The sequence below is a fragment of the Sorghum bicolor genome, chromosome 2 (genome assembly GCF_000003195.3).
Source record: "Sorghum bicolor cultivar BTx623 chromosome 2, Sorghum_bicolor_NCBIv3, whole genome shotgun sequence".
NCBI lineage: Eukaryota > Viridiplantae > Streptophyta > Magnoliopsida > Poales > Poaceae > Sorghum > Sorghum bicolor.
The window spans coordinates 2,574,148-2,597,523 of record NC_012871.2 but is presented as its reverse complement, the minus strand read 5'-3'; the positions used below and the strand labels follow the sequence as shown (position 1 = coordinate 2,597,523).

Here is a 23,376-nt window from a genome sequence, read left to right as displayed (position 1 = left end):
TAGTAGATATATGGATATCAGATAATTTGGAATCTATTTCCAGTTTTGATCCCTAGTTTAGGTATTTTTCTTGATGATTTTAGGCAATTAAGATAATTTAGGATTGCGGCAGGGGAGGCTTCTAAAGTCCTAAGATGACGTATCAGTTCGTAGCCCACAAGCGACGCACCGGACGTAAAACCAATCCCTCCTGCACAAATTTGGCTCAGAGAAAAGAGAGAGAGGGTGTTGGGGGATACTTCTTCCATTCCAAATTGTAAGTTATTCTAAGAATCTTAGAGAGTCAAATAATCTTAAATTTGATCAAATTTATATAATAAAATAATAATTATTATAATACCAACTAAATATCATTAGATTCTTTCTTAATTATATTTTCACAGTATACTCACTTTATATTACAAATCTTAGTATTTTTCTCTATAATTTTAGTCAAATTTGAAAATATTTTAACTCTTCAATATTCTTGAAATAATTTATAATTTAGAACGGAGAGAGTAGTGTTGTATTTGTATACGAAAGTACAATTAGGTTAAAGGCCCGTCTCTTAAAATGGTTCTCATTTTTAGAGGCGAACCTTTTAATAGATTTTTTAGACTGTCTTTTATTTGGTGTCTTCTCCTAGAATGATTTGTCCTTCTTCAAAAATTTGTGCCCGCCCCTATTAATTCATAGGGCCTGTCTCCCAATATGTTTTTAGAGCAAGTTTAATAATACAGTCCACTTGCTGGCTGTAAGGTTTCTTACAGCCTTCTTGCAGTCCACCCATACAATAGTTAGGTATTCACTATTAATACATGGCCCACTTATCTCTCTCACAAAGTTTCTTGGTTTTTGTGTCTAAGCTGGCTGTCTTCTCCTCTCTCCTCCATTCTCTCCTCCACATCAGTATTTAGCCAGCTTACAGCCCACCATAATACTTGCTCTTAGTAGTGGTGCATATCTTCTGATTTGTGCAAACGCAGCAACCAGCGAGGTATAGAGAGAACAAGAAGACAGTCTTATGGTCCTTGAAGTTCATATAAATGTTACTTCATCCATTATAAAATATAAAATGTTTTGACTTTTCTTCACAATGTTTAGCTGGTAATTAAATCAGTTTTAATCATGAATGATCAAATCCTTCTCCACCACTGAGGACAACCAAACATCCATTTTTTTTCTCAACACACCTGGATCACTTTCAAATTAAAGAAAATAAAAAGACCATATATAGCTTGTTCCCTTTATTATTCAGTATTTCAGTGCACATCACCGGCATAATGTACATAATTTCCGGCAATCTAATCGGTCGTCGTTCCTTCAGCTCCGAGCGCGTAGCAGAAGGGCCGGCCATGGATGGTCATCAGGTTGCACTCCGCCTCCGACACGAGGGTCGGTGCGAGCTCAAGCTGCCCGCCCCAAGAGCATGGCGGCGTGTCCTCGCCGCCGCCCGGCATGCCGTCCATCATGATCCTCAGCGCACCGCACCGGCAGTAGGGCACGATCTTCTCCAGCTCCGTGCAGCACCTCCCCTTGAGCACCGGCAGGGGGACGAAGGGGCCGCGGCCGAGGCCGCAGGTCCGGCGAACCAGGTACGTGCGGCAGCTCGGGAGAGGGTTCAGCGGGATGACCAGTCCTGGCTCGCACCAGTTAGTCCTGGCAGCCATGGCGCCGCCGACGACGGACAGCAGAACCGCCGCCGCCGAGAGGAGGATGATGTAGCTGGACCTGGTGGTGGACGCCATTCCTGCTCCTCCGTGTGTTTTCAACTTTCTTTGAGTAAAGATGCAGCAGGCTTGGGAAGATATGCACTTTATATAAACTAATTAACTAAGAGAGCTAGAAGCAACCTGCAGGCAGGTGACGACGTGACATGCTAATTTTGTATGTACTTTTTGCTAATTTGAATTGGAGTCTTGGCATCTGGTGGAACTGAATCTAGCAGAATGCATGCATGACACCAAACTTGTATGACTCAGTTAAGCTTTATTTGTTGAGACAGAATTTGGGGTGTCCTGCAGCCATGCATTAGTGTTCTGCTTGCCATCATTGAAAACCTTTACAGCCAAATTGGATTTTAGCAACTTAACTTTCATCCGCAGAATGTGTGTGAAATCACGCACGTGATCTACACTCAAAGGAGCTTTACTCTTGGGTTCTTCTCTCCAGAGATGGAGAAGGCGAGAGCATGACACAGCAGACTGCATGTTTACAAGCTCTCACACAAAGTTAGAGAAGCAAGCTGGCGTATAAAATCGACGTAGATGTATGTACTTTTTTGCTTAATGCATGTAATCTTGCTTGTGGAACTAAATTGGAGTTGCACCACACGTAAGAGGAACTGGAGCTTTATTTGCTGCGATTGAATTCTGGCGGTGTCTTGCAAAACTAGTATCTTCCTTGTTACCATGGAAAGCTTTACAGCTGCAAACCGGCCTATGGGTTTTAGGAACTTCACTTTCATCATCATTGAATTCGGGCCTTGTTTAGTTTCGAAAAAAAATTTAGATTTCGGCACTGTAGCATTTTCATTTTTATTTGACAAATTTTATCCAATCATAGATTAACTAGGCTCAAAAGATTCATCTCGTGATTTACAGGCAAACTGTGTAATTAGTTTTTATTTTCGTCTATATCTAATACTTCATGCATATGCTCCAAGATTTGATGTGACGGAAAATCTTGAAAAGTTTTTGGTTTTCGGGGTGAACTAAACAAGGCCTCAGTATGAAATCCATAATTCATCAAGTTACTGTTTATTAATATTTACAAGATGATGTTACCTCACACAGTCCTTTAGAGGTAATTGTTGGGAACCATTTGAGTAGTGTGTCACTGGATCATTCACGACCATCGATGATGCACGGTGCAGGGGAAGAACAGATAGATATATATATTCCAGCCCAATGTCACTTGTTTTGCGTTGGGTGCAGAGAATCTCGAGGAGTTGATAATTGTTCTAAGAATTGAACATCATCTTGGTGCCTCATTTATATTCACCGCCGATCATCAACGTAGTAAATGATCATACATATATACATTAGGGCCCGGGATGCAGACAGAGAATCCCATCATCACTTGATCTAGAATTAATCAAGAATAATAAGCAACATGCATGATCAAGCTTATATTTATTGTTCATCCAGTGCACAGTTCCCACAAAGTACCGCACTAGTACAAAGAAGCACTACGCTGGCAACGGAATATAATTTTTACAGGCAGTTTTAATTAAACAACGCCTATGGAAAGAAATCGGCTTGCCCGACTAAAAAAACGCCTGTGAAAGCGGTTCTCAGTTACCCGTTTGTGAAAAAGTTTATTTTCACAGGCCACCAGCGCAGGCGGTTCATCAATCCGCATGTAAAAAGGAGTTGCGAACCGCCTGTATAGTACCTCTATGTACTAGTGGCGCAGTACGTATATACTGTTGGAAATAATAATAGCAATTTAGTGACGCATAATTTAATTCCGACAAAAGAACAACAGTATGTATCAGAGATAAATGATTTATCACTAGCACTACGATCTGAGAAAAAGTTGAACTCTTTAGTATTAATGACAGTAGGAACAAAAGAACGAATAACAAAGAAAGAATAGACATTCTTACAGTGGGATTGTCAGCGCTAAATAGTGCAAAATTAGATGAAGTAGATCGTCGATGGAGATCGGCGAACACGGCGTACAAGGAAGAAGACGTCCAGCGAGTAGTCGCGACGGCGCTTCCCAAAAACCTGATACGCCAGGCTTCAGAGACCTGCTCTCCCGGTGCCAATATCACATCGACGTCGGGATGGAGAAGATGACGGCAGCGCAACACAGTGGTAAAGGGAAGAGATGAGTTCTCTGTATTCTGAGAACGACGTCTCGTCCCATTATATACACACGGGTCGCGGCTAAGGAAAGTAATTAGCTGCTCAATCACAGCACTAACACAATTGACCTGCCGTTAATCAGCTTGAGCAATCACCATTAATGCAAGAATAATTGCTCGCCAAAATAAGCCAGTGCATTTTTCTTCATGTATGCAAAATTATAGATTAGCAAAAGAAAGTAGCTCACCCGCAAGCACAAGGCGTGAAATTTTGCTAGACCATTCACACTGTCACACACATGTCGCGCGCCCATGCCCATTGCCTTGGCCACGCTGATGAGGCGAGCGAGTACGTGTTTTTCTTCCTTTTTCTCTCCCTCATAACTTCAACTCGATAAAGACAACTTAACTTTTTAAGTTGGCCTTACTTCTCCTAAAGTAGCAATAGCAATATAGGATTAAAGTTCCCCACCATATATATTATGCATGTGTGAGTGAGAATCTTATTTGGGCCAGCCCAAATCTTCTAACACATACAGATATGATACACAGATCATTCCAAGATGCATCCGCATGAAACGCTAGTTATTCTCGGTATACATGATATGAACTACTACACATGAGACGACGGCGCTTTCATGGTCAGTTTGTGGAAAGTAATTCTATATATGCCGGGCCTAGAGCTAGCGAGCGAGTGGCACATGCCGCCGTCGACCGTCGGCAGGTTGCACTCCTCCGCCCTCGTCAGGCGGCGAGCCAAGTCCCTCTGCATCTCCCTGGTGCAGCCCCTGAAATCCTGCAGGCGGCCGAACTCGGTGTCCATCATGTAGTACAGAGCGTCGCACCGGCACCGCGACGGCACTGCGGCGAGCTCCTGGCAGCACCTCTCCTTGAGCACCGGCGAGGGATCAGCGACGGGACCGTAGGGCCCGCCGAGTCCGCAGGTCCGGCTGACCGCGTAGATACGGCAGCTTGGCACGGGCGGGATCGGGATGGCCATCCCTGGAGCGCACGCCGTCGGGTCGCTGCGCTGGTGGCGGTGCAGGCCGCGAGAACGGAGAGCAGGACGCCGGCGGCGGAGAGGAGGAGGAGGAGATGATTGCCGCACACCATATTTTTGCTACGACTATTTATTTCCTGACGCAGCACTTTTAGTGTACAAGCGTACGTACGTATTGTGTAGGTACGTACCTACTCCTGTATATATAGCAAGAGATATAGAGAAGCAAAGCTGGCAATTCATGTATTATGTGCTTTTCTGTTTGCTTTATCCTGTCGTGCCTTGCAAACATAAAGTGTTCTTCTGGTTAGTCTTAAAGGATAGAATCAGCACAAGGGAACTTTTGAGAAGGAAAAATATGAATCTAGAGGACTATAGCCGTGTCCTCTGCAACAGCAGAATGGAGGAAACATTGATGCACCTTCTTTTGCAATGCCCCTTTGCTACTCAGTGTTGGGCATGGATAAATGTCCAAGTACCCAATGATCTAGAAGCGTTCCAAGTTCTTCAGAGTTTCAGGAACCAGCTATCAGTATCTTTCTTCATGGAGATCATAATTCTGATGTGTTGGGTGATCTGGAAAGCTAGAAACGACTTAATCTTCAGGCAGATCAATCCGCTTATTCTGAATTCCAAAGAAGACTTCAGAAGAGAAATAGGTCTACTCAAGTACAGGGTGAAACACAGCATCTCAAATAGCTTAGATCAATGGATTGCAAATCTCACATAGCCTGGTTTCTTCTAATCCTGTGGAGTCTTTTCTTTGTTTCTTTTTTTGTTTCCTAGGCTAGCCTTGTCCTCTTTCTCTAATCCTTCTCTGTTTTTGTACTCGAACTCTTTCTGGGTTTAATTCATTTTCAGTAGGGGCCTTGCCCCTCCTGTTTACTCAAAAAAAAACCATTGCATACGTACTGTGTGATGAATTGTTGTAGTTTTGTTGTAAGGCCTTGTTTACTTCCACCCCAAAACCCAAAAATTTTCAAGATTTTCCGTCACATCGAATTTTTAGACACATGCATTGAGTATTAAATATAGATGAAAATAAAAAGTAATTGTACAGTTTGGTCGAAATTTATGAGACGAATCTTTTGGCCTAGTTAGTTTATGGTTGGACAATATTTGTCACATACAAACAAAAGAGTTACTGTAGCAATTTTGCAAAAAAAATCCGAAGTAAACAAGGCCTAAGCTAGCTGTGATGTGTGAGCCTCTGTAACAGAATTTGGATGTGTGTAATGTAACTTTGTGTTCTGCAATTAATTGCCATCATGGTAAAGCTTTACAGCCACTCAAGATCAACTTTTTCATTGTCATTTGTCGATCCATGGCTAAGATACGGTTCTTCGGTCTTTCTTTTTCTCTTTCGATCTAGCTGGATAAAGTGAAGTTTATTGGAACAGAATTTGGGGATATCATGCAATTTGTGTTTCTTCTTGGTTGGTATGCATTATGTTACTAGAATATATACACTTTACTGGTTGGTTCCCTTGCCTAAGGGAAATCCCAATGCTAGTTAACTACACTTAAATTTCTGTGTCTATTAATCTATGTAGACACTATACATAAAAACTATCTTCCCACTAAATAGTTTCAGAATAATCTTCTGTCCAATCATATATATTTCTTTTCTCTTATCTACCTATCCCATCTCTGCCAACGGAAGCTAGTCCGATTGGTCTAGCACTCCTGTAGCACCCTACTGGCCGGGGATCGAGAACCCCCTTGGGGGCAATTTATGCTGTATGCGGCACTCTGCTGGCCGGGGATCGAACCCCCTTGGGGGAAATTTATGCCGTACGAGGTTCGGGGGTTTTTTCAACATGTATGAGTGGTCTTCTTCTTAAAGCGCAAAGCTCTGGAGCTTTTTGCAATTATGGTTCGGGGGTTTTCTCAATCTGTATGAGTGGTCTTCTTCTTAAAGCGCAAAGCTCCGGGCCTTTTTGCAATTATGGTTAGTCTGAGAACTGTAGATGTCTCTTATAACAACTTGGAAGGACCGCTGCATCTACAAAACGTGTCAATAGATTGGTTTGTCCATAATAAAGGTCTGTGTGGCAATCTCACAAACTAGCTTGCACCATTTCCTCCAGCAACACCAGATCATCACAAGGGGAAAGAAAAATTCCATTCTCTGATGGTTGCAGTTTTTGTTCCAGTATGTGCAGTTATTGCTCTTACAATTGTTGCCACTGTTATGCTCTTCTACGAAAAGGGAAAACAACAAGAAAAGGTTGCTGTTGAAATAAGAGAAGTGTTCTCCGTATGGAACTTTGATGGAAAACTAGCATTTGATGATATGGTCAGGGCAACTGGAAATTTCAGCGACATGAAATTTGATGATATCATTGGAACGGGAGGATATGGCTCAGTGTACAAAGCACAACTCGGACATCTAGTAGCCGTGAAGAAGCTTCGCCCAGCAGACGAGGAGACTGATGATGAAACAAGGTTTCACTCTGAAATTGAAATCTTAGTAAAGGTTTGACAATTGTAAGCACAAAGGCACTGTGAGAATTCTATGGCCTGATTCATCAAATTGGAGTAATTGGAGTGCCTTAGCAGGAACATATGGGTACATAGCTCCAGGTATGTCTTTTCTGTCAACCACTAAAAACAACTAGTCTTTTTGGAAGAAATAAGCCTAGCTACTGATACTCTGATTTTCTTTGGAATAGAGATGTCATACTCTGTGGTGACAGAGTAGTGCGATGTTTATATCTTTGGTGTGATTGTGCTGGAGGTGCTATTGGGGGAAAACATCCAGGAGACGTACTCTAATGTCATATAGAGGATCATATGCTAGTCAAGGAAAATCTCGACCAAAGCCTTTTCCCGCCAACAGAAATAGAGGAGAATAATGTGATTGAACTAGCTAAGATAGCACGGGCTTGTTTGCAAGCTTCTCCTCAAGCACGGCCAACAATGAAAGAGGTTTATCAAGGGCTCATCAGAAAGTCTGGACCTTCAAATTCCTAAAGCACAGCTTTTGGTATAATTACACAAGAATACAAGATCAACTAAGAGATGAATAAATAATGTGTTCTGAAGGATTCGTTACAATGTTCTTTAAGTTATAGTATTTCAAGTAAGGTGAAACTTATTACTATGAACATATCCAGCTCTATTGCTAGATTTCTATATGACTTCATATAAAAAAAGCAAAAAAAAGTTTAGGTTGTGTAGTCTGCAAGTCCACTATTATTTGTTCATTTCTTTGTCAAACGAGGGTACAGATACTTGTATTGAAGAGTTATGACAAGCTACTCTACTGTGTTCTGAGGGCCTGCACGTACGTTTGGCCAGATTTCTTATGATGTATTGAAATCGCAAACTTGTTAGCAGTCTAAGAATCTATTGTTAACTTGCAATCATGTTGTTTTGGCCTGCCTGTTGTTGTGATCTTGTTTCTGTTACTGGGCACACCTCTGAATTATTTAAACATATATTTTCCTTCATATTCTGCTACTAAAATGAGGTGCTCATAGATTAGTCGAACAAGCTAGACAATTTGCTCCTCAATCATGTCCTTTTGTTTCTAAGAAAAATAGCTATGGAATACAGTAATTTTATAGAAATTGAGCAGGAATTTCAGAGAAACCAGTTCATTTTCACATGGAAACGCAGGAAGCAGGAATTCCACAGAGGCCTTTAGTCTGGTATCTGTGCCATGATTTGAGCTGTCTAAAAATATTCATTGAGAAACGTTTAATGCCCGTAGCAATGTATTGTCACGCTTTATTATATTGTGCTGGTATAATGTTTTACTGTCCTTACAGTAAACGTACAGGCGCAATGTATTGTCATTCTTTATCACATTGTGCTGGCCGGTCTAATGTTTTACACTTCTACTCCCGTTGCAATACACAGACATGAAACTAGTATTTAAAAAAAGTATAGTTTATTTGTTATGGCTGGAAGCAGTTTTTTTATCCTTAAGGACACATGCTCTCACTCTCCCACTCATTAAATTCACTTTAAGAAGTGTGCAAACACATATCTCAATGCAAAACTGTATTGAGATGTGTGTTTGCACACTTCTCAAAGCGAATCCAATGCGTGAGAGAGTCAGGGCACATACCCTGGGCAAAATAAACTTTAACCCAACACCAAAATATGGAATTATCTTCTCTTAACCTTAATTTGGCGATGAAAATGACCAACCAAGCATCACAAAATTATGCATATAGTATGATTTAACACAATGTTCAGGTCAGCCGTAATAAGCCTCCATAGTTTATCAATAGAAAAAGGCCGGCATCTACTGTTCTGTAAGTTGTAACAAACAGAAAACAATAAGAATGGCAAGATGAAACGGAAAGCGAAAATACAAACGTTGATGAGACGCCTCCTCTTTGCCTCGATCCTTTGCATCCAAAATGTCGTGGATTTTACGTCCTTGACAACAGATGAGCTACTTCTCGCTGGAATCTCGATGTCACTCACTGGTCGCCATGACCGGCCTTGTGTTTCCTGCAAGAACCAATGAACCCTAGGCATATCTTCTTAATTAAGCTAGCATGCAGAACTGGTAGCGCTCCGCCAGTGCCAACATCGGCAAGGCTGTGCCCACACCGACATGATTGCACAGCTTGTGTTCTCAGCCAGCATCTTCACATCTTTCAGGTCACATATCGATCCGCAGCGGCAAAGCAAATCCTCGGCTAGCACGGCGCCCATGTTCCGACGAGTTCATGGCAATCTCCGGCGGCGACATGTCGGTGTCGTAGACGTATTGCAGCAGAGCCTCGATCGAACGCCTCCTGGTGCATGTCGGGGATGCGCACAAAGCTGGTGGTGCCCCTCCTCTCCTTCGCCAAACCCAAAAATTCCTCCTTGCAAACCGCCGGCGAGGCGGCGACCGGGCCGCCTTCACGATATGCTGGGACAGACGCCGGCCGTTGTGTTGTCCTCGTCGGCTGTTGTGTTGTCGTCGTCCATCATCAGGAGCCAAGTGGAAGAGCGAGGGACATGGATGCGGTGGTGCCGACGAGCCTGCCGTTGGAGTAGAAGGCGATGCGCCAGGAGCGGCCGCCGGCGATGATCAGGTCAGACTTGACGCACCTGGATGCTGTCACTAGGGATATTTTTTTTAAAAAAAAAAAAGACGCTAAATTTTTTTGTCGCGATTTCTATTGTTAGATAGAGAAACAAAGAAAGAAAGAAAAGGATAAGTGTTCCGCCCGTTTTTTTTTAATGAAAACTAGGCCAAAAACCATAGAGTATGTAAATCATTCTTTAAATGTAAATTTGGCTAATATGATGAAACAACAGCTTTCAACAAATTGTCTAGATGAGTCTTCAAATTGGAAAACTCTCGATCCCGGAAATTTTGCCATCCAAAGATGGATATCCTGCGCCGCTCGCTATTCGGCTTCTGCGCGTGCCCGCGAAGCTTTCCCGCGCGGGAGATGCCTTCTTTCCGCGCACAAGCGACGCACGCATCAGATTCCTCCGCCATAGCACCTGCACATGTTCCTAGGGAAAGCACGCCTTCAGCTTCCTCTGCCATGGCCCTTGCATCGGTTCCCCAACCAATCACCGGCGGCGCAAGATGTCTTTTTTTTTCTCGATCGATGAGCTCGTATTTCATTAAGCGGAGGAAAGGAAAACAGTTACAAACGCCTGGCCGAAGTGGGCGAGGAGCCCTCAAGCACTGCCGACGCCCCCTAGCTACTTGAAGCAAGAGTTTGTTATTACAAATTTACAACGCTGGAAAGAAATGCGACCAAGTGCAGCAAGCAGCATTCAGGGACTTAAACCCCGCCTGAACCCACAACTCCCCCTCAGCGACGATTGCAAGGAACAAATCCTGGGCGGTAGACGACGAATCACGGAAGGTTCTATTATTTCTTTCTTTCCAGAGATTCCAACAGGCCAGCAGCAGGATGGAGTCGAACACTGGCCTTGCCTCACCCGGGAGCCGAAGCCACCAATCGGCCAAAATCTCTTCTTGTTGCGGCATTAGGGAGACCCATCCAATCGGATGCAGTAGCTTGAACCAAATTTCTCTTGCAAACACACATCCCAGAAACAGATGTGATGCTGTTTCTGGCTCCTGACCGCACCGTATGCATTCACCGTGATCCTGAAGCCCGTGCCGCCTCCGACGTTCCGCTGTCCAAAGACGACGATGAAGAGCCAACCAAAAGAAGAATTTGACCTTCCCAGGGGCTTTTGTCTTCCATAGCTCTGCAGCCCCAGGCAACGAAGTGGACCCTACGAAGAAGGCGCGATAGGTCGATGAAGCCGAGTAATTCCCATCCGCAGACCACTTCCAGACGAAGCGATCAGGCTCAGGCTGAAGGGGTTCCAAAACGACATCGCCGAGCAGCCTCCAGATTTGCAAGTACTGGCATAGCACTTGCGTGGTTGGGGCACCCACGACGTCTCGAGCCCACCGATTCTGGAACAAACCTTCCTCCAATGTTCGCCGCGACCTCGTGGTCTGGCACCTCTTAACAGTAATGGCTGCAATCATATGTGCAGGTTGCCGTGTGATGCCTAGCCAACAGCGATGTTGCTATGGCCATCCGCCGCCACGACCAGCCTGTTGCCTGCGCGTTGCCGCCGTGCGGGGCCCTTGCCCGAGTGTTCTGGCTGGCTAGCAGATCGGGCTTTAGATGACGTAGTCACTGCGATAAAGGCCTTGTTTACTTTCAAAAAAATTTACAAAATAGCAATAGTACCATTTTCGTTTGTATTTGACAAATATTGTCCAATTATAGACTAGCTAGGCTTAAAAGATTCGTCTCGTCAATTTCGACCAAACTGTGCAATTAGTTTTTATTTTCATCTATATTTAATACTCTATACATACGTCTAAAAATTCGATGTGACGAAGAATCTGAAAAATTTTGCAAAATTTTTTGGAACTAAACAAGGCCAAAAAAAAAAGACGGGAGATCAAGGGGGAGATGTGACGTGGCAGGACTTTAAATATAGAGAGTCTTAATTTAGATAATCTGCTGTAGTAGTCTAGTTTTTTCAAGTAAAACTCGTTATACAAAATAGCTAAATGTCTAAATTTAGATAATTAGTTTAGATAATCTCTTGGAGATACTCTAACTGAGGCCTTATTTAGATTCAAAAAAAATTGAGATTTTGACATTGTAGCACTTTGATTTTTTTTTGGAAAGGAATAGCATTTTGATTTTTATTTGACAAACATTGTCCAATCATTGAGTAACTAGACTTAAAAGATTTATCTCGTGATTTATAGACAAACTGTACAATTAGTTTTTGTTTTCATCTATATTTAATGCTCCATGCATGTGCAGTAAGAGCATCTCCAAGAGATTAGCTAAATCATTTTCTAAAGGTAAATTTAGCTATTGTTGAAGGAAAAATATTTCTAACAGACTCTGTAAATGACTCTTCAAATTTAGTAGCTCTCCATCCTACAGTATTCGCTCTCTACTTTTGGATAGCCAACCTCACTAGCCATCCTTCACAGAGTCTGTTGGAGTACTCTAATATTTTTTTTGTCAAATCTATTTTAAAGAGTAGCTAAATCAGTAAATTTGGCTAATGTTTTTGGCTAATCTCATGGAGATGCTCTATGATTCGACAGGGAATCTTGTAAAGTTCTTGGTTTTTAGAGTGAACTATACAAGCCCAGTTCCATTCTAGTAAACGTTCATTAGAAACTAATCCAGCGAACGATCCCGTCGGCATCTTCCACTCCGCTGACGTCGCACTGACATTATTAAAAAATGCAAATCATTCATTTTAAATTGCTATAACTTCCAAATGGTTTATCCAACTTTCACCCCATCTGCACCATTGTATTCCTCGCGACGAGACAAACAAAAAAGGATCCCACTTACATATATTCTAAGTTATATCTAATTATTTGGTACTCATAAGCTATTACATGTAAATGGTGTGTTCTAAGTTATATGTTCTAAATTATATATAACTTAGTATATATAAGTTATTTGTAGAACAAAATTCTTTGAAACATATCTAAGTGGGTCTAGTTTTATTCGTCGCATCGTGTAGAACACACTGGTGCAGACAAAATTAAAAATGGACACACTGTTTTTAAGTTATAGCATTTTTAAAAAATATTTTGCTTTTGTGGGTTATGTTAGTGCTGACATCATAGCTAGAGAAAGAGAACGAAGCGAGAGAGGCAATGCGGATGGATGCACGGGATGAGTATTTTCTAAAAAGGAAAGAAGTGAGATTTTTTTCTAAAATAGAAAGTTTAATTGATTGAAAAATCGTTCGCTTGATTTAGTTTGACGGTTCGTTCGCCAATTAGTTGCGTCGTACAAGCCCAGTTAAGAGTAGGATGAGCCACTCTTTTTTTTTATTAACTTTGCTACAATAACTAGATAACTATCAACACTCAGACCGCTACTTGCTCTTAACTACCCTAACTAACAACTAGCAACGACTGGGCGGCCGCGACATGGCCGTTCGATCTATCGCAGTCGCAGGGCAGAGGCAGACCAAATATTTTGCCGGCGCCTGGATATAATAAGCGCGTCCAGATTCACAGTAAAAATTGAGGAACATAAATCACGGGAGGAAATATATCAGAAAAACACGGTTCCCCTAGAATATATGGTAAACAATAAATCTGTTTCAAGTCCTGTTAAAAATTTACAAATCTGCCCTCTCGTACGGTCGTACTCCTCCTCCTGATACTACGTCTGAAACAGATCACGCTTGATTCGAGCGGAAACAAATCCTCCAGCCACCTCTTCTCCAATAAAAGAAGAAAAAAAATTGCCATCTCCATCGCATCGGTGGCCGCGCGCGTTTTGCCATGCCGGTGTCGACAACGAAACCCCCCGCCCCGACGTCAGCGACGAAGCCACCAGTCCGCCGGAGGCCAGCGCCGCCGCGACAAATTAGCGGCGGCGGCAGCAGGTCGCCTCCACCGGCACCGCCGGTCTTAAGGGCACTGCCGTGGCTGCGGTCCATGTCCGACCTGCCCGCGGCCCTTGCCCGCCTCCTGGAGACGACGACGACGACGACGACGGACGGCGCCGTCGGCGCGGACGTGGAGTTCGAGGTGGGCGGTAAGGTGTTCACCGCGCACAAGCTGGTGCTCGCCGCCCGGTCGCCGGTGTTCCGGGAGCAGTTCTTCGGCGCGGCCAAGGAGGAGGCGACGGGCTACGTGCGCATCTGGGACATGCACCCGGACACGTTCGAGGCCCTGCTGCACTACGTGTACACCGACTCGCTCCCGCCGCCGGCGGTGCTGGTGCCCGTGACCAGAGGCGCCGGCCGCGGCGGCGCACGGCGGGAGGAAGAGGCGGCGGCCGCCGCGGCCGTGCTGGTCCAGGACCTGCTCAGGGCCGCGGACCGGTACGGCCTCCGGGGCCTCAAGTCGCTCGCCGAGACTCAGCTTTGCAGGCGCAACAACGTCGTCGGCGTGGACACGGTGCTGCCGATGCTGGCGCTGGCGGAGCGCCACCAGTGCTGGGAGCTCAAGAACAGGTGCCTCGAGTTCATCGCGTCCGGGGAGAACGCGAGGGCGGTAATGGCGGCGACCGACGACGTCGAGCATCTGGCGAGGAGCTGCCCCTCTCTTGTGAAGGAACTCGTCGAGATCTTGGAGGCCAAGGAGAAGGCGGCGGCGACGACGAGCCGCCGCCGTCCTCTGATGGACAGCGCAGATGCATTATTTTTCTTGTTCCTAGCTTTGGGCTTCATCTTGGCCTGCATCTTGCCCTTGAGAATGTGGGGTTTTTTTGAACAAAAATAAAGATTAAAGATAGATGATGTGGTGATTCAAATTCTTAATAATAAAGCTTATAGATGCACGACATTCTTCCTCCCTCTTGCAAAGGTACCCGATAGTTTTGGGCCACAATCTCTAATCTGTGTAACAGACAAAACACTTACGAAAAAATGGGTTTTCAATTGACCTGAAAACAGTAAAAAAAAAAGAGGTTTTACAAGCATTTATTCAATAATTTCTACATGTTGGAACAACGATTCAATGTGACATCAAAGAGAAAAATGATCAGGATCACACACAACACAGGCATATATGCCCTCTTACAATGTCTTCGAGAAGGCAACCTTTCCGAGTACAGGAGCCAGAGATCAATAGATCAAGTTCACAGGACGAGTAAAGATGAGGAGCTCCGTTTCGTTGCCCTATTTTGCAATGGTTTTTGTCGGCAGAACGGGCATTCCATATTACTACAGCAGGAACCACAGAAATAAGCAAAACGATGCTTATTAGAGCCTAGATTATTGTGTTCATATATAGTGCTAGATGTAGTTATCAAACACGAGCTCCACACATCGCTATGAAAAAGTCATGTAATCTCATTCAGTCTACAAAACAGAAGGATGCTGCATTGCACTCCTTGAGCATGAACCACCGAACTCCAAAATCATTTTGACAGCATCAACAGCCTTCAGCCCCTGCCAAACAGTCAACTGAAGGTTCAGTTCAAGCAGGGCAGCAAGTACAATATCAGGGAGATTAAGCAGAAACAAAGATCGGCAGTGCTACCTTACTTAGTCTCTCCCTCATCATTAAGCGTGAAGCCACTCCAAAGTAGTGAGGTCTCATCCTTTGTATCGGCTGAAGTAACGATAGTCACATTGAAACCTCGGATGTGCTCAAAGATCTCGAAATGGTCTTCCAATTCCGGAGAGAACTCGCAGAACTCTGTTTCCATGAAGAACTTTATAGTGTTTTCCCGAATTTCGGCCCGCGAGTCTAACATGGACATCACTGTCAGCATCCTCACCAAAAAGTTGTACATTGCATGTCCTCGGAGAACAGTCGGTTGCGCAAAGGCGGTGCTACTGTCCTTGTCAGCCCCGATAAATGGATTGGTTCGAGAAGACTTTCTTGCTTTCGCAAAAGGGTCACTTTGTGCCTCTTTGAATCTCTGACCACTCAAAACCTCCATAGCCATTTTTCCAATTGGGATCTTGAGATCGGAGCCTGCTTTTGGTGCTAGTTTGATCTCAAACAACCCTGGAACTTGCATGATATTGGCATGATTCTGTTTGAGCAACAGATCCTGACGTAGTACATCTTCGTAATGGAAATGGAGTGGAAGCATCATGGCTGTTCCATTTTTCTTTGGGATATTTGACCGACGGTTTGCCTTGGGTGCATGCATTTCCAAGTTTTCCACTGCATCCTCCACACTGGACGGGGCAGCATAATGACGAAGACCCTGCGTGTAAACTCTGTAATTAGTTCAGAGAAATCATTTCCACCTTATATGTGCCAAAAACTTCAACGAAAAAAATTGAATCATATGTAGGGTGCTAGAACCAAAAGGAAATAGGAAATTGCATATTTGTCCAATCTGAGCTGTTTGGAGAAAGAATACATGTCAATCTTAATGTGTTTTTGGTCGGCTAGATCATTGGATGCTCCTCCTGAGGGGGCTCATGCAGTTAATAACAGTGTGCAGTAAAAGAGGTTGTTTTAGCATTGTTCAATTAGTGATATTTGCAATGCAATGCAAGAAGACTATTCTAAATTGGTGTATTTGTGAGGTCATTTGTTTTTCCTCATTCAACCAGCAACGCAAACTAAGTTTGGGCTAACCGAGAGAAATAGGCTGTCTGATTTGATTCATCTAAGGCTTTAAGAAATCTGTAATCATGTGTATAGTAAACTTGTTTTATAGAGATGCACGAAAAGATCAAGCATTAATTCTCTAGCAGCCTGCTCTATGTCTCATCTATACATATGGTGATACTGCATTTTCCATAAATAAGGATGAACCAATGCGGCAAGTGTGTGTGTGCACAAAACAATATGTAATCATGGTAGATAATGAGATGGCTAAATAAAACAATGCGCTTGGACTGGCAGCGAATTTTAAAATCCCAACATCACACTTCAACCTTGAGGAAGTGCTCAACTAAGAGCAGAAGACCCATGCCTCTCTGCTAGTTGCAACAGTGAAAATGCAATGCAACCTGGTGGTCAAGCTCAGATCAACATAGCAAAATCGAATTCTTCAGTTTGAAATAACTAAATTTAACTTCCCCTTCACACACATTCAATTAGCATACTACATTAAAAAAAATCATGCCGACAAACAAATGAGAAACCTAACAAAACAGCACTGATAAATACTTGTACACGGCCTCCCGTTCATGTCCAGTTGTTAACAATGTTCATCTCATCATCTGAGCTTCTAATTTGTAGCAAAAAATAATGAATTCCATTTGTTGCATCAGAGTAGCCTAGGTAGGCACATCCCATGAACAAACAAAATTGACTGAAATATTCTCGGAACTAACCATACATTGCATCACTACAAAACAAATTAATTTTAAACCATTCCACTGTATCACTACAAATTACAAGCCATTTCCGATCCCAAAATCCGAGTGAACCAACGGCGAAAACACCGATTCCAGGATCAACAAAGGAAAAAGGCGGAATTTTTTGGGAACAAGGAAGGTGGGGATCGATCGAAGCGGATCGGGAGTACCGATGCCGCGGAGACCCCCGCCGCAGCAGCGCTGGCGTGAGGGGTTCTGGGGCGGTGAATGGAGGAGATGGGAACCCGGTGGAGAGGAGAGCGACGGTGGAGAAGACGGCAGCGGAGAAGGCTGGCAGAGCTTGCTTGATTCGCTTTAGCACAGGAAGCCGGGAGAAGTAGGGGTTTGCAGGAGGTGGGGAATGGACAGACCTGAGCGGCGGCGCCGATGCTCCGGCTTCCAGAACCAGCAAGAGCGCCTGAGGGAACAGGGACGGGGAAGCGGTGACCGCACGCCGCCGCGTACGCCGCACGCCGCAGAAGGTTTCGCGCCGCCATGCCTCCGCCGCCGCCGCCGCTGCTCCGCGCTTCTCCCCGTGGGCCGTGGACCTCTCGTGTCAGGGCGGAAGCATGGAGGCAGCCCTTGCGTCCGGGCGGCCCCTGTGTTGTGAGCCAACTTTGGGCTATACTGGGCTTCCATCTAGTTACAAGACCCAGCTGCATTTATTCTTTTTTTTCCCAGCACAAGCTGCCATCTGTGCGCGTTCTGCGGCCCAACTGTATTTGTTTTTTCAGTTTTAAAAATCAACTAGGAAGACATACTGAAAATGAAGTTCAAAACTCGCTCAAAATATTCAAAACATGCTCTTTATGCACAATTTTCTTTTTTGTCATGTTGGAACACGGATGGACGCATCAGACAGGAACAAATTATACACACATATGACGACGTGATATCACGAGTGAGAAAAGAATCAAGAATGCCGCCCTGTAAAAGAGGCTATAAAGAACCGGGGAACGTCCTCCTCCTACACTACACAACAAGGGTGTCCTCGTCGAGCACCGCCGCCGCCGGCTCCGGCTCCGGCTCCGGCGCCGCGTCCGTCCGCTTGAACGAGAACGACGCCTCGCCTCCGCTACCGTGGGACCGCAGCGAGTGCCGCCGGTCCAGCGCCGCGGCGGCGTCCAGGCTCTGCACCCGGTGGTTGTTCCCCTGGAACACGGACTGCCACGAGCTCCGGGACGACGAGCTCCGCAGCTGCTGCCGTGCCGAGCTCGACCGGGAGGAGCCCTGGCGCACCACGCGCAGCGGGCTCTCCAGGGCGCGCAGCACGTAGCGCGCCGTGGGGCGGCGCGACGGCTTGGCGCTCAGGCACGTCTTGGCGATGATGGCCACCGCCCATACCTCCTCCAGGTGGTCCTCGTCCACCAGCAGCAGCGGGTCCATGATGCCCGCGATGCTCGCCCTGTCGCCGTTGTTGATGTGGTTCAGCGTGTTCGACAGCCATTCTTCTGAGGCCGCGTCGTTTGATCCGCTGATGCCGAAGTTGCCAGTCACCAGCTCCAGCAGCACCTTGCCGAAGCAGAGCACGTCGTAGGAACAAGTGGCCGGTGGACCTGTCATTTGGCAACGTCATAAAGGAGAAAAATTTTAGAACTTCTATCCGGGGACAAATTGTTCCCTCATTTTATTATTATTCAGATGAACATGGATTCTTAAAGGTACTGCAGCAGCATATGTGGAAGATTTACGCACCTGATGTGTGCTTGTCGAGAGACCTGCCACAAGAAAGCGTCAGATACCAACGTCAGTCACCAACTTCAGAGGAAAACAAAACAATGGTTTCAGACATACGAAAGGTTGGAGTTTGCTCAACTAATAAAGACAATAAAATCAGAAGGCAGTGAACTAACAAGTAGGAGTACCAACCACCACAAAGAAACCACAGCAGCAGAAACTAAAATTCACCACAATATCACTAAATCTATATAGATGTGTCCTTAACTGGGGATATAAATGCATGCTCAGCTCAGATGCCTCCAGAATTCAATCTGAAGTATAAACATGCTGATGTAAGATTTAACTACTGAACTGGTAAAACAGCAAGTATCAGGCAAAAGCATACTATACTGATAGGTTAAGAGAACTATTTCTAAATTATACGTAGAATTTTCCATGATTCGCTGACAAAGGTGTCACTTGTCTTTCCTTGCATTTTTAGTAGTATAATAATTTAGTGCCTGACTTAACACCACCTAGGCCCAAACATTGACAAAATACAAAACAAACTGGAAAACCATCAAAATCACATATTTACTAAGTATTGTTGTTCTTGATGCAGTATGTGGAAAAAATACAGATGGAACAAGTAGCAATCTTACTTTGACGATCTCAATATCCGAGTGAAGACATTCTGGCTTCCTCCACTTTGCTGGATGCATATGTCACTCATACTCCCAAGTCGCACTTCATATTTATCATCGAGAAGGACACTACTTGATTGGATATCTCTACAAAACAATAAAGACATGAGAACATAATAAATCAAATGTCCACATTGACATAAAGTAAAATCCAGGAAATGAGCACCATGTGTCAAATTGGAGGTAATTGTAAACTAAGAAAATTTCAAATCGCCTACTGACAGGATAGCCGAGTCAAATCAAAGTGATAAAAGTACAAACAATTAATCAAACAGATCATGTAGGAGGAACAAAAAGTGACTACCTCCAGTTATGTCAATGTACATTAAATAAAGATTCATTGAATGATTGATGACATCCGCATAACACAAAGTTAAACTGTCAAATGCAAATGCAGTTCTGTGATAGAGACTGAATGCCATGGTATGCTTGCTGTGGACTTCAATAAAAAGGAAACTTGATGCTGATCCAGAAGAATGCATAATGATTTCAAGACATACAAACTAGTACTGAAGTACTTTTCCCAACAAAACGAATTACACGGAAATGGTTAATCATACCAAATTGCATATTTTACACTTGTCTTTCCTGTAGCCAGTATACAGAGAGAGATCATATTAAACCTATAGGCCTAAGATTCTCTAAACCCTTGCAAGTGATCCATAAAAAAGACTGTTCGTGGAGATCATACTAAAGATCATGAGTTATCTCATCATATTATATACTTCTCACATAATTATTACCTCATCTGTGGTCTTCAACGTAACTGACACCTTAATTCACCAACATAAGTTGCTGAAAAGGAAGGCATGTGGTCCTTCCTGGTTTTCTGAACTATGATCTAAGTGACGAGACTAAATAAAACTAGGACATCAAGGACTTAAATTCTGAATGATAGGTGCACCAAGCAACAACAGCATATCATCACAGTAGCAAGTGAAACAAGGAGAAGCCTGGATCACATTCACATAGAAGTGCATACCTGTGAACTAATGGCGGGCTACATTCATCATGAAGGAAGCACATAGCCTCAGCCACGCCAGTTGCAATCTTCAGTCTAGTTATCCAATCCAGGGAGGGCAAGCCATCTGCAGTGTCCACAGGTTTCTTGTGCAGTGCATTGATCAAGTCCCCCTTTGGCATATACTTGTAAGCCAGGAACTCGTCATCATCATTGCTCAAATGCGCGAGTAAAGGAACAATCCTTTCGTGGGAGTACCTCGTGTAGAAATCCAATTCACTCGCATGTTTGTTGACACCCTTTGCACCAACCTTCTTAACAACGACATGGGAGCCATTCTCCAACACACCATGGTAAATGTCCCCCGAATGCCCGTGTTTGATGAGTTTGTCATCGCCAAAACCGCCAGTGGCAAGGACCAGCTGCTCATAGGTGTACTCACTGGAAACGGCAGGTGCATTCTTGGGTCCATCATCAGCACCTGGAGACACTGCCGGTGGCAATGACATCACCGGATTGACACTGCTATCCCTCCTCCGTGAAGAGCGCGTCCCTTCCTCATTTGGCTCCACTCCCCTCGTTCCTCTTGTTCCTCTGCTTCTTCTCTTGAACAAACAGAACAGCAGTGCAATAAAAAACAGAGCCAACAGTGCTCCGGCGGCTACAAGGACTCCAACGAGTACATTTTTGGAGATCCTCTGCTTCTTCTTCTCCGGTGAAGGCGGTGACTGTGGCAAAGGCACAGGCGAGGGCGCTGGAGCATCAACAAGCTTGACGCCTTGCTTCCTGTAAAACTCCTCACAATCCGCACTGCTGCGCTGACCCGGCACACCGTAGAAGCAATTCGTCGTGGCAAGCACTCCTGTGTCGGACCCATTCCAAGCTCCATCCAAGTAGTTGCTGGACACGTCGACGACCTGAAACCTCCTCGTGAGCGCCCCAATGGCATCGGCGGCGACGCCGAACAGAGAATTCCCGGAGACGTTAAACACGGAGGCGTTGGCTGCGTCGCCGGCGCCACGAGAGATGAAGACAGAGACGTTGGGCAGCGGTCCCGTGAGATTGTTCCGGGAGAGGTCGAGCACGCGGAGTCCCGCGACGGAGAGCAGCGCGGCCGGAACGGAACCCGCGAGGCTGTTCCCGGCCAGGTGCACGGCGGTGAGGTTCCCCGACGCGCCGAGACCGGGCGGCAGCGTGCCATTGACTCCCGCGGAGGTGAGGTCGAGCACGGCGAGCGGCGCGGGCAGGCCGGCCCCGAACCACGGCGGGATCTCCCCCGGCAGCGCGAACCCGGACGCGTTGAAGCGGGCGAGCGCGGTGAGGTTGCGCAGCGCGTCGAGCGCGAGCCCCGGGGCCTGCGCGGTGCCCAGGCGCGTGCGGCGGAGACCCGCGACCGTGACGCCCACGACGCGGCCGCTGGCGCAGTCCACGCCCGCCCACCGCGCGCAGGGGTCGGCCTTCAGCGGCCAGTCCCGCGCGCGTAGCCCCAGCGAGGCACGTAGGGTGTAGAGCGCCGCTAGGTCCGTCCGCGACGCCAGCGGCTGCGTTTGCGCCAGCGCTGCCGTTGCCGCCAGGAGCAGGCACCGTAGCAGTAACAGCGCCATGGCGCGCGGCGCGCGGCGCTAGGCAGCCGGGACCGCGAGCTGTTGCTGTTAGGAGGCCGCGGGCGACGGCGAAGGTCGCGGGGCTGCCATGTGGATGTAGGGCGGTGACGCGCGAGAGGTGCTCGCGGAAATGCGTGGGCTCGCGCTCGCGGGGGTGGGGGTGGGGGGTTGACCAACCCACGAGAGCAGCAGAGCACGACGGGGTGAAGGGAAGGGGAGGGAGAGGAGGTGGTGGCGCATTGGTCCGTGTGCGTGGGCGGAGTAGTAAACAACAAGAGGGCGGGCGGGGGAGGGATGGGTGGAGCCCGCGGCCCCAGCCGTCGCGGCCGCTTTCACGTGGGCCCGCCTTGCGTCACGGGCATCGGCCGCGCGTCAATGCGCCCGTGCCTCCTGCCGTGCACCGGTGGGGAGGCGGCCGGCGGCCGGCGAGTCGAGTCGAGCTCGACGACGCGGCTTCGCAGGAAGTCCAGAAGGGGAAGGAGGCAGCGGTGAGGGTCGGGGTGGGACCCCGACACGACACGGGCGCTGCTGGGCCGGGGGCACCGCTGCCATGTGGGGCCCATGTGCCGCCGCGGGCCGGGCGACGTGGGCCCCCCTCGGGTTTTACCGGTTGTAGTAGGGTCACCAGCGAGCGAGGAATGTTCAGCAGCAGGCGGCTCATGTGGTTTTTGTACCCTTGCTCCTTGTATGTATGACTCTTCTGTTCGTATTAACTGGTGTATAAAAATCAATTTTTTTAAAGTTATTTTAAGTCAAATCTTTTAAACTTTGCTTAGATTTTTTGTTATTATTTTCTATAAAAATAGTTAAATTTTAAAAAATTTGACTAACACGAATTCTAGGAATTAATTTTTTTGTCGATAGAGGAGTATATGTAATTTTTTTTTTAGATAAAAGAGGACTATATGTACATATATGGTGGTTTCCATCTTCCACAGCGATAAATCCGCTGGAAATTTGGACTGTTTAGGACTTGTTTAGTTCGCGAAAATTTTTAGATTTAGCTACTGTAGCACTTTCGTTTTTATTTGACAATTATTGTCTAATTATAGATTAACTAGGCTTAAAAGATTCGTCTCGTAAATTACAGATAAACTGTGGAATTAGTTATATTTTTATCTATATTTAATATTATATGTATGTGCCGCAAAATTTGATGTGACAGAGAATCTTGAAAAATTTTGACAACTAAATAGGGCCTTAATTTTAAACTTTGCGAGTATGGGTGGGTAGAGCGTGGCGAGTAGTGGTGTCGTTTTCCTTTCAAACTGAAGCGAGGTGTGAATGAGAATGACAAACGACAGCTGTGTGTTTGTATATATATACAAACATGTACAAAACGTCGTCGTAGGAATGTTTTCATTGAAGATAGATAACGAGTGGAA

The 23,376-nt window shown here is 45.6% G+C and overlaps 4 protein-coding genes across 7 annotated transcripts; all 4 read right to left on the bottom strand.

The window, feature by feature from the left end:
* Positions 1,213-1,783, bottom strand: LOC8086384 (alpha-amylase inhibitor 5-like). Its single transcript, XM_002459278.2, has one exon. It carries the CDS (start codon positions 1,725-1,727, stop codon positions 1,284-1,286), a length of 444 nt encoding a protein of 147 aa, XP_002459323.1. The 5' UTR covers positions 1,728-1,783; the 3' UTR covers positions 1,213-1,283.
* Positions 4,407-4,793, bottom strand: LOC8079903 (alpha-amylase inhibitor 4-like). Its single transcript, XM_002459277.2, has one exon. The coding sequence runs from the start codon at positions 4,791-4,793 to the stop codon at positions 4,407-4,409; it is 387 nt and encodes a 128-aa protein (XP_002459322.2).
* Positions 14,703-17,669, bottom strand: LOC110432552 (60S ribosomal protein L5, mitochondrial). 4 transcript variants are annotated; one of them, XM_021453227.1, is made up of 3 exons: positions 17,435-17,669; positions 15,277-15,955; positions 14,703-15,185 (listed from the first exon to the last, which is right to left on the bottom strand). In XM_021453227.1, the coding sequence occupies exons 1-2, from the start codon at positions 17,558-17,560 to the stop codon at positions 15,278-15,280; spliced, it is 804 nt and encodes a 267-aa protein (XP_021308902.1). In that variant the 5' UTR covers positions 17,561-17,669; the 3' UTR covers positions 14,703-15,185; position 15,277. The 4 variants fall into 4 exon arrangements, with proteins under 4 accessions (XP_021308902.1, XP_021308904.1, XP_021308903.1 ...); XM_021453229.1 differs by having other exon boundaries at positions 14,703-15,200; positions 17,435-17,662; XM_021453228.1 differs by having other exon boundaries at positions 14,703-15,200; positions 15,282-15,955; positions 17,435-17,660.
* On the bottom strand, positions 17,831-22,376 carry LOC8060696 (probable LRR receptor-like serine/threonine-protein kinase At2g16250). The gene is made up of 4 exons (XM_002459276.2): positions 20,409-22,376; positions 19,385-19,513; positions 18,759-18,781; positions 17,831-18,619 (listed from the first exon to the last, which is right to left on the bottom strand). Exons 1-4 carry the CDS (start codon positions 21,989-21,991, stop codon positions 18,036-18,038), a joined length of 2,319 nt encoding a protein of 772 aa, XP_002459321.1. The 5' UTR covers positions 21,992-22,376; the 3' UTR covers positions 17,831-18,035.

Coding starts and splice junctions, on each gene's coding strand:
- LOC8086384 (XM_002459278.2), bottom strand. CDS start 1,727: ATGGCGTCCACCACCAGGTCCAGCTACATCATCCTCCTCTCGGCGGCG.
- LOC8079903 (XM_002459277.2), bottom strand. CDS start 4,793: ATGGCCATCCCGATCCCGCCCGTGCCAAGCTGCCGTATCTACGCGGTC.
- LOC110432552 (XM_021453226.1), bottom strand. CDS start 17,560: ATGGCGGCGCGAAACCTTCTGCGGCGTGCGGCGTACGCGGCGGCGTGC. Junction 15,956..17,434: donor GCATCGGCGCCGCCGCTCAG/GTCTGTCCATTC, acceptor GTTTACACGCAG/GGTCTTCGTCATTATGCTGC.
- LOC8060696 (XM_002459276.2), bottom strand. CDS start 21,991: ATGGCGCTGTTACTGCTACGGTGCCTGCTCCTGGCGGCAACGGCAGCG. Junction 18,782..19,384: donor CGGATATTGAGATCGTCAAA/GTAAGATTGCTA, acceptor TTCTTGTGGCAG/GTCTCTCGACAAGCACACAT. Junction 18,620..18,758: donor TCTCGACAAGCACACATCAG/GTGCGTAAATCT, acceptor GCCAAATGACAG/GTCCACCGGCCACTTGTTCC.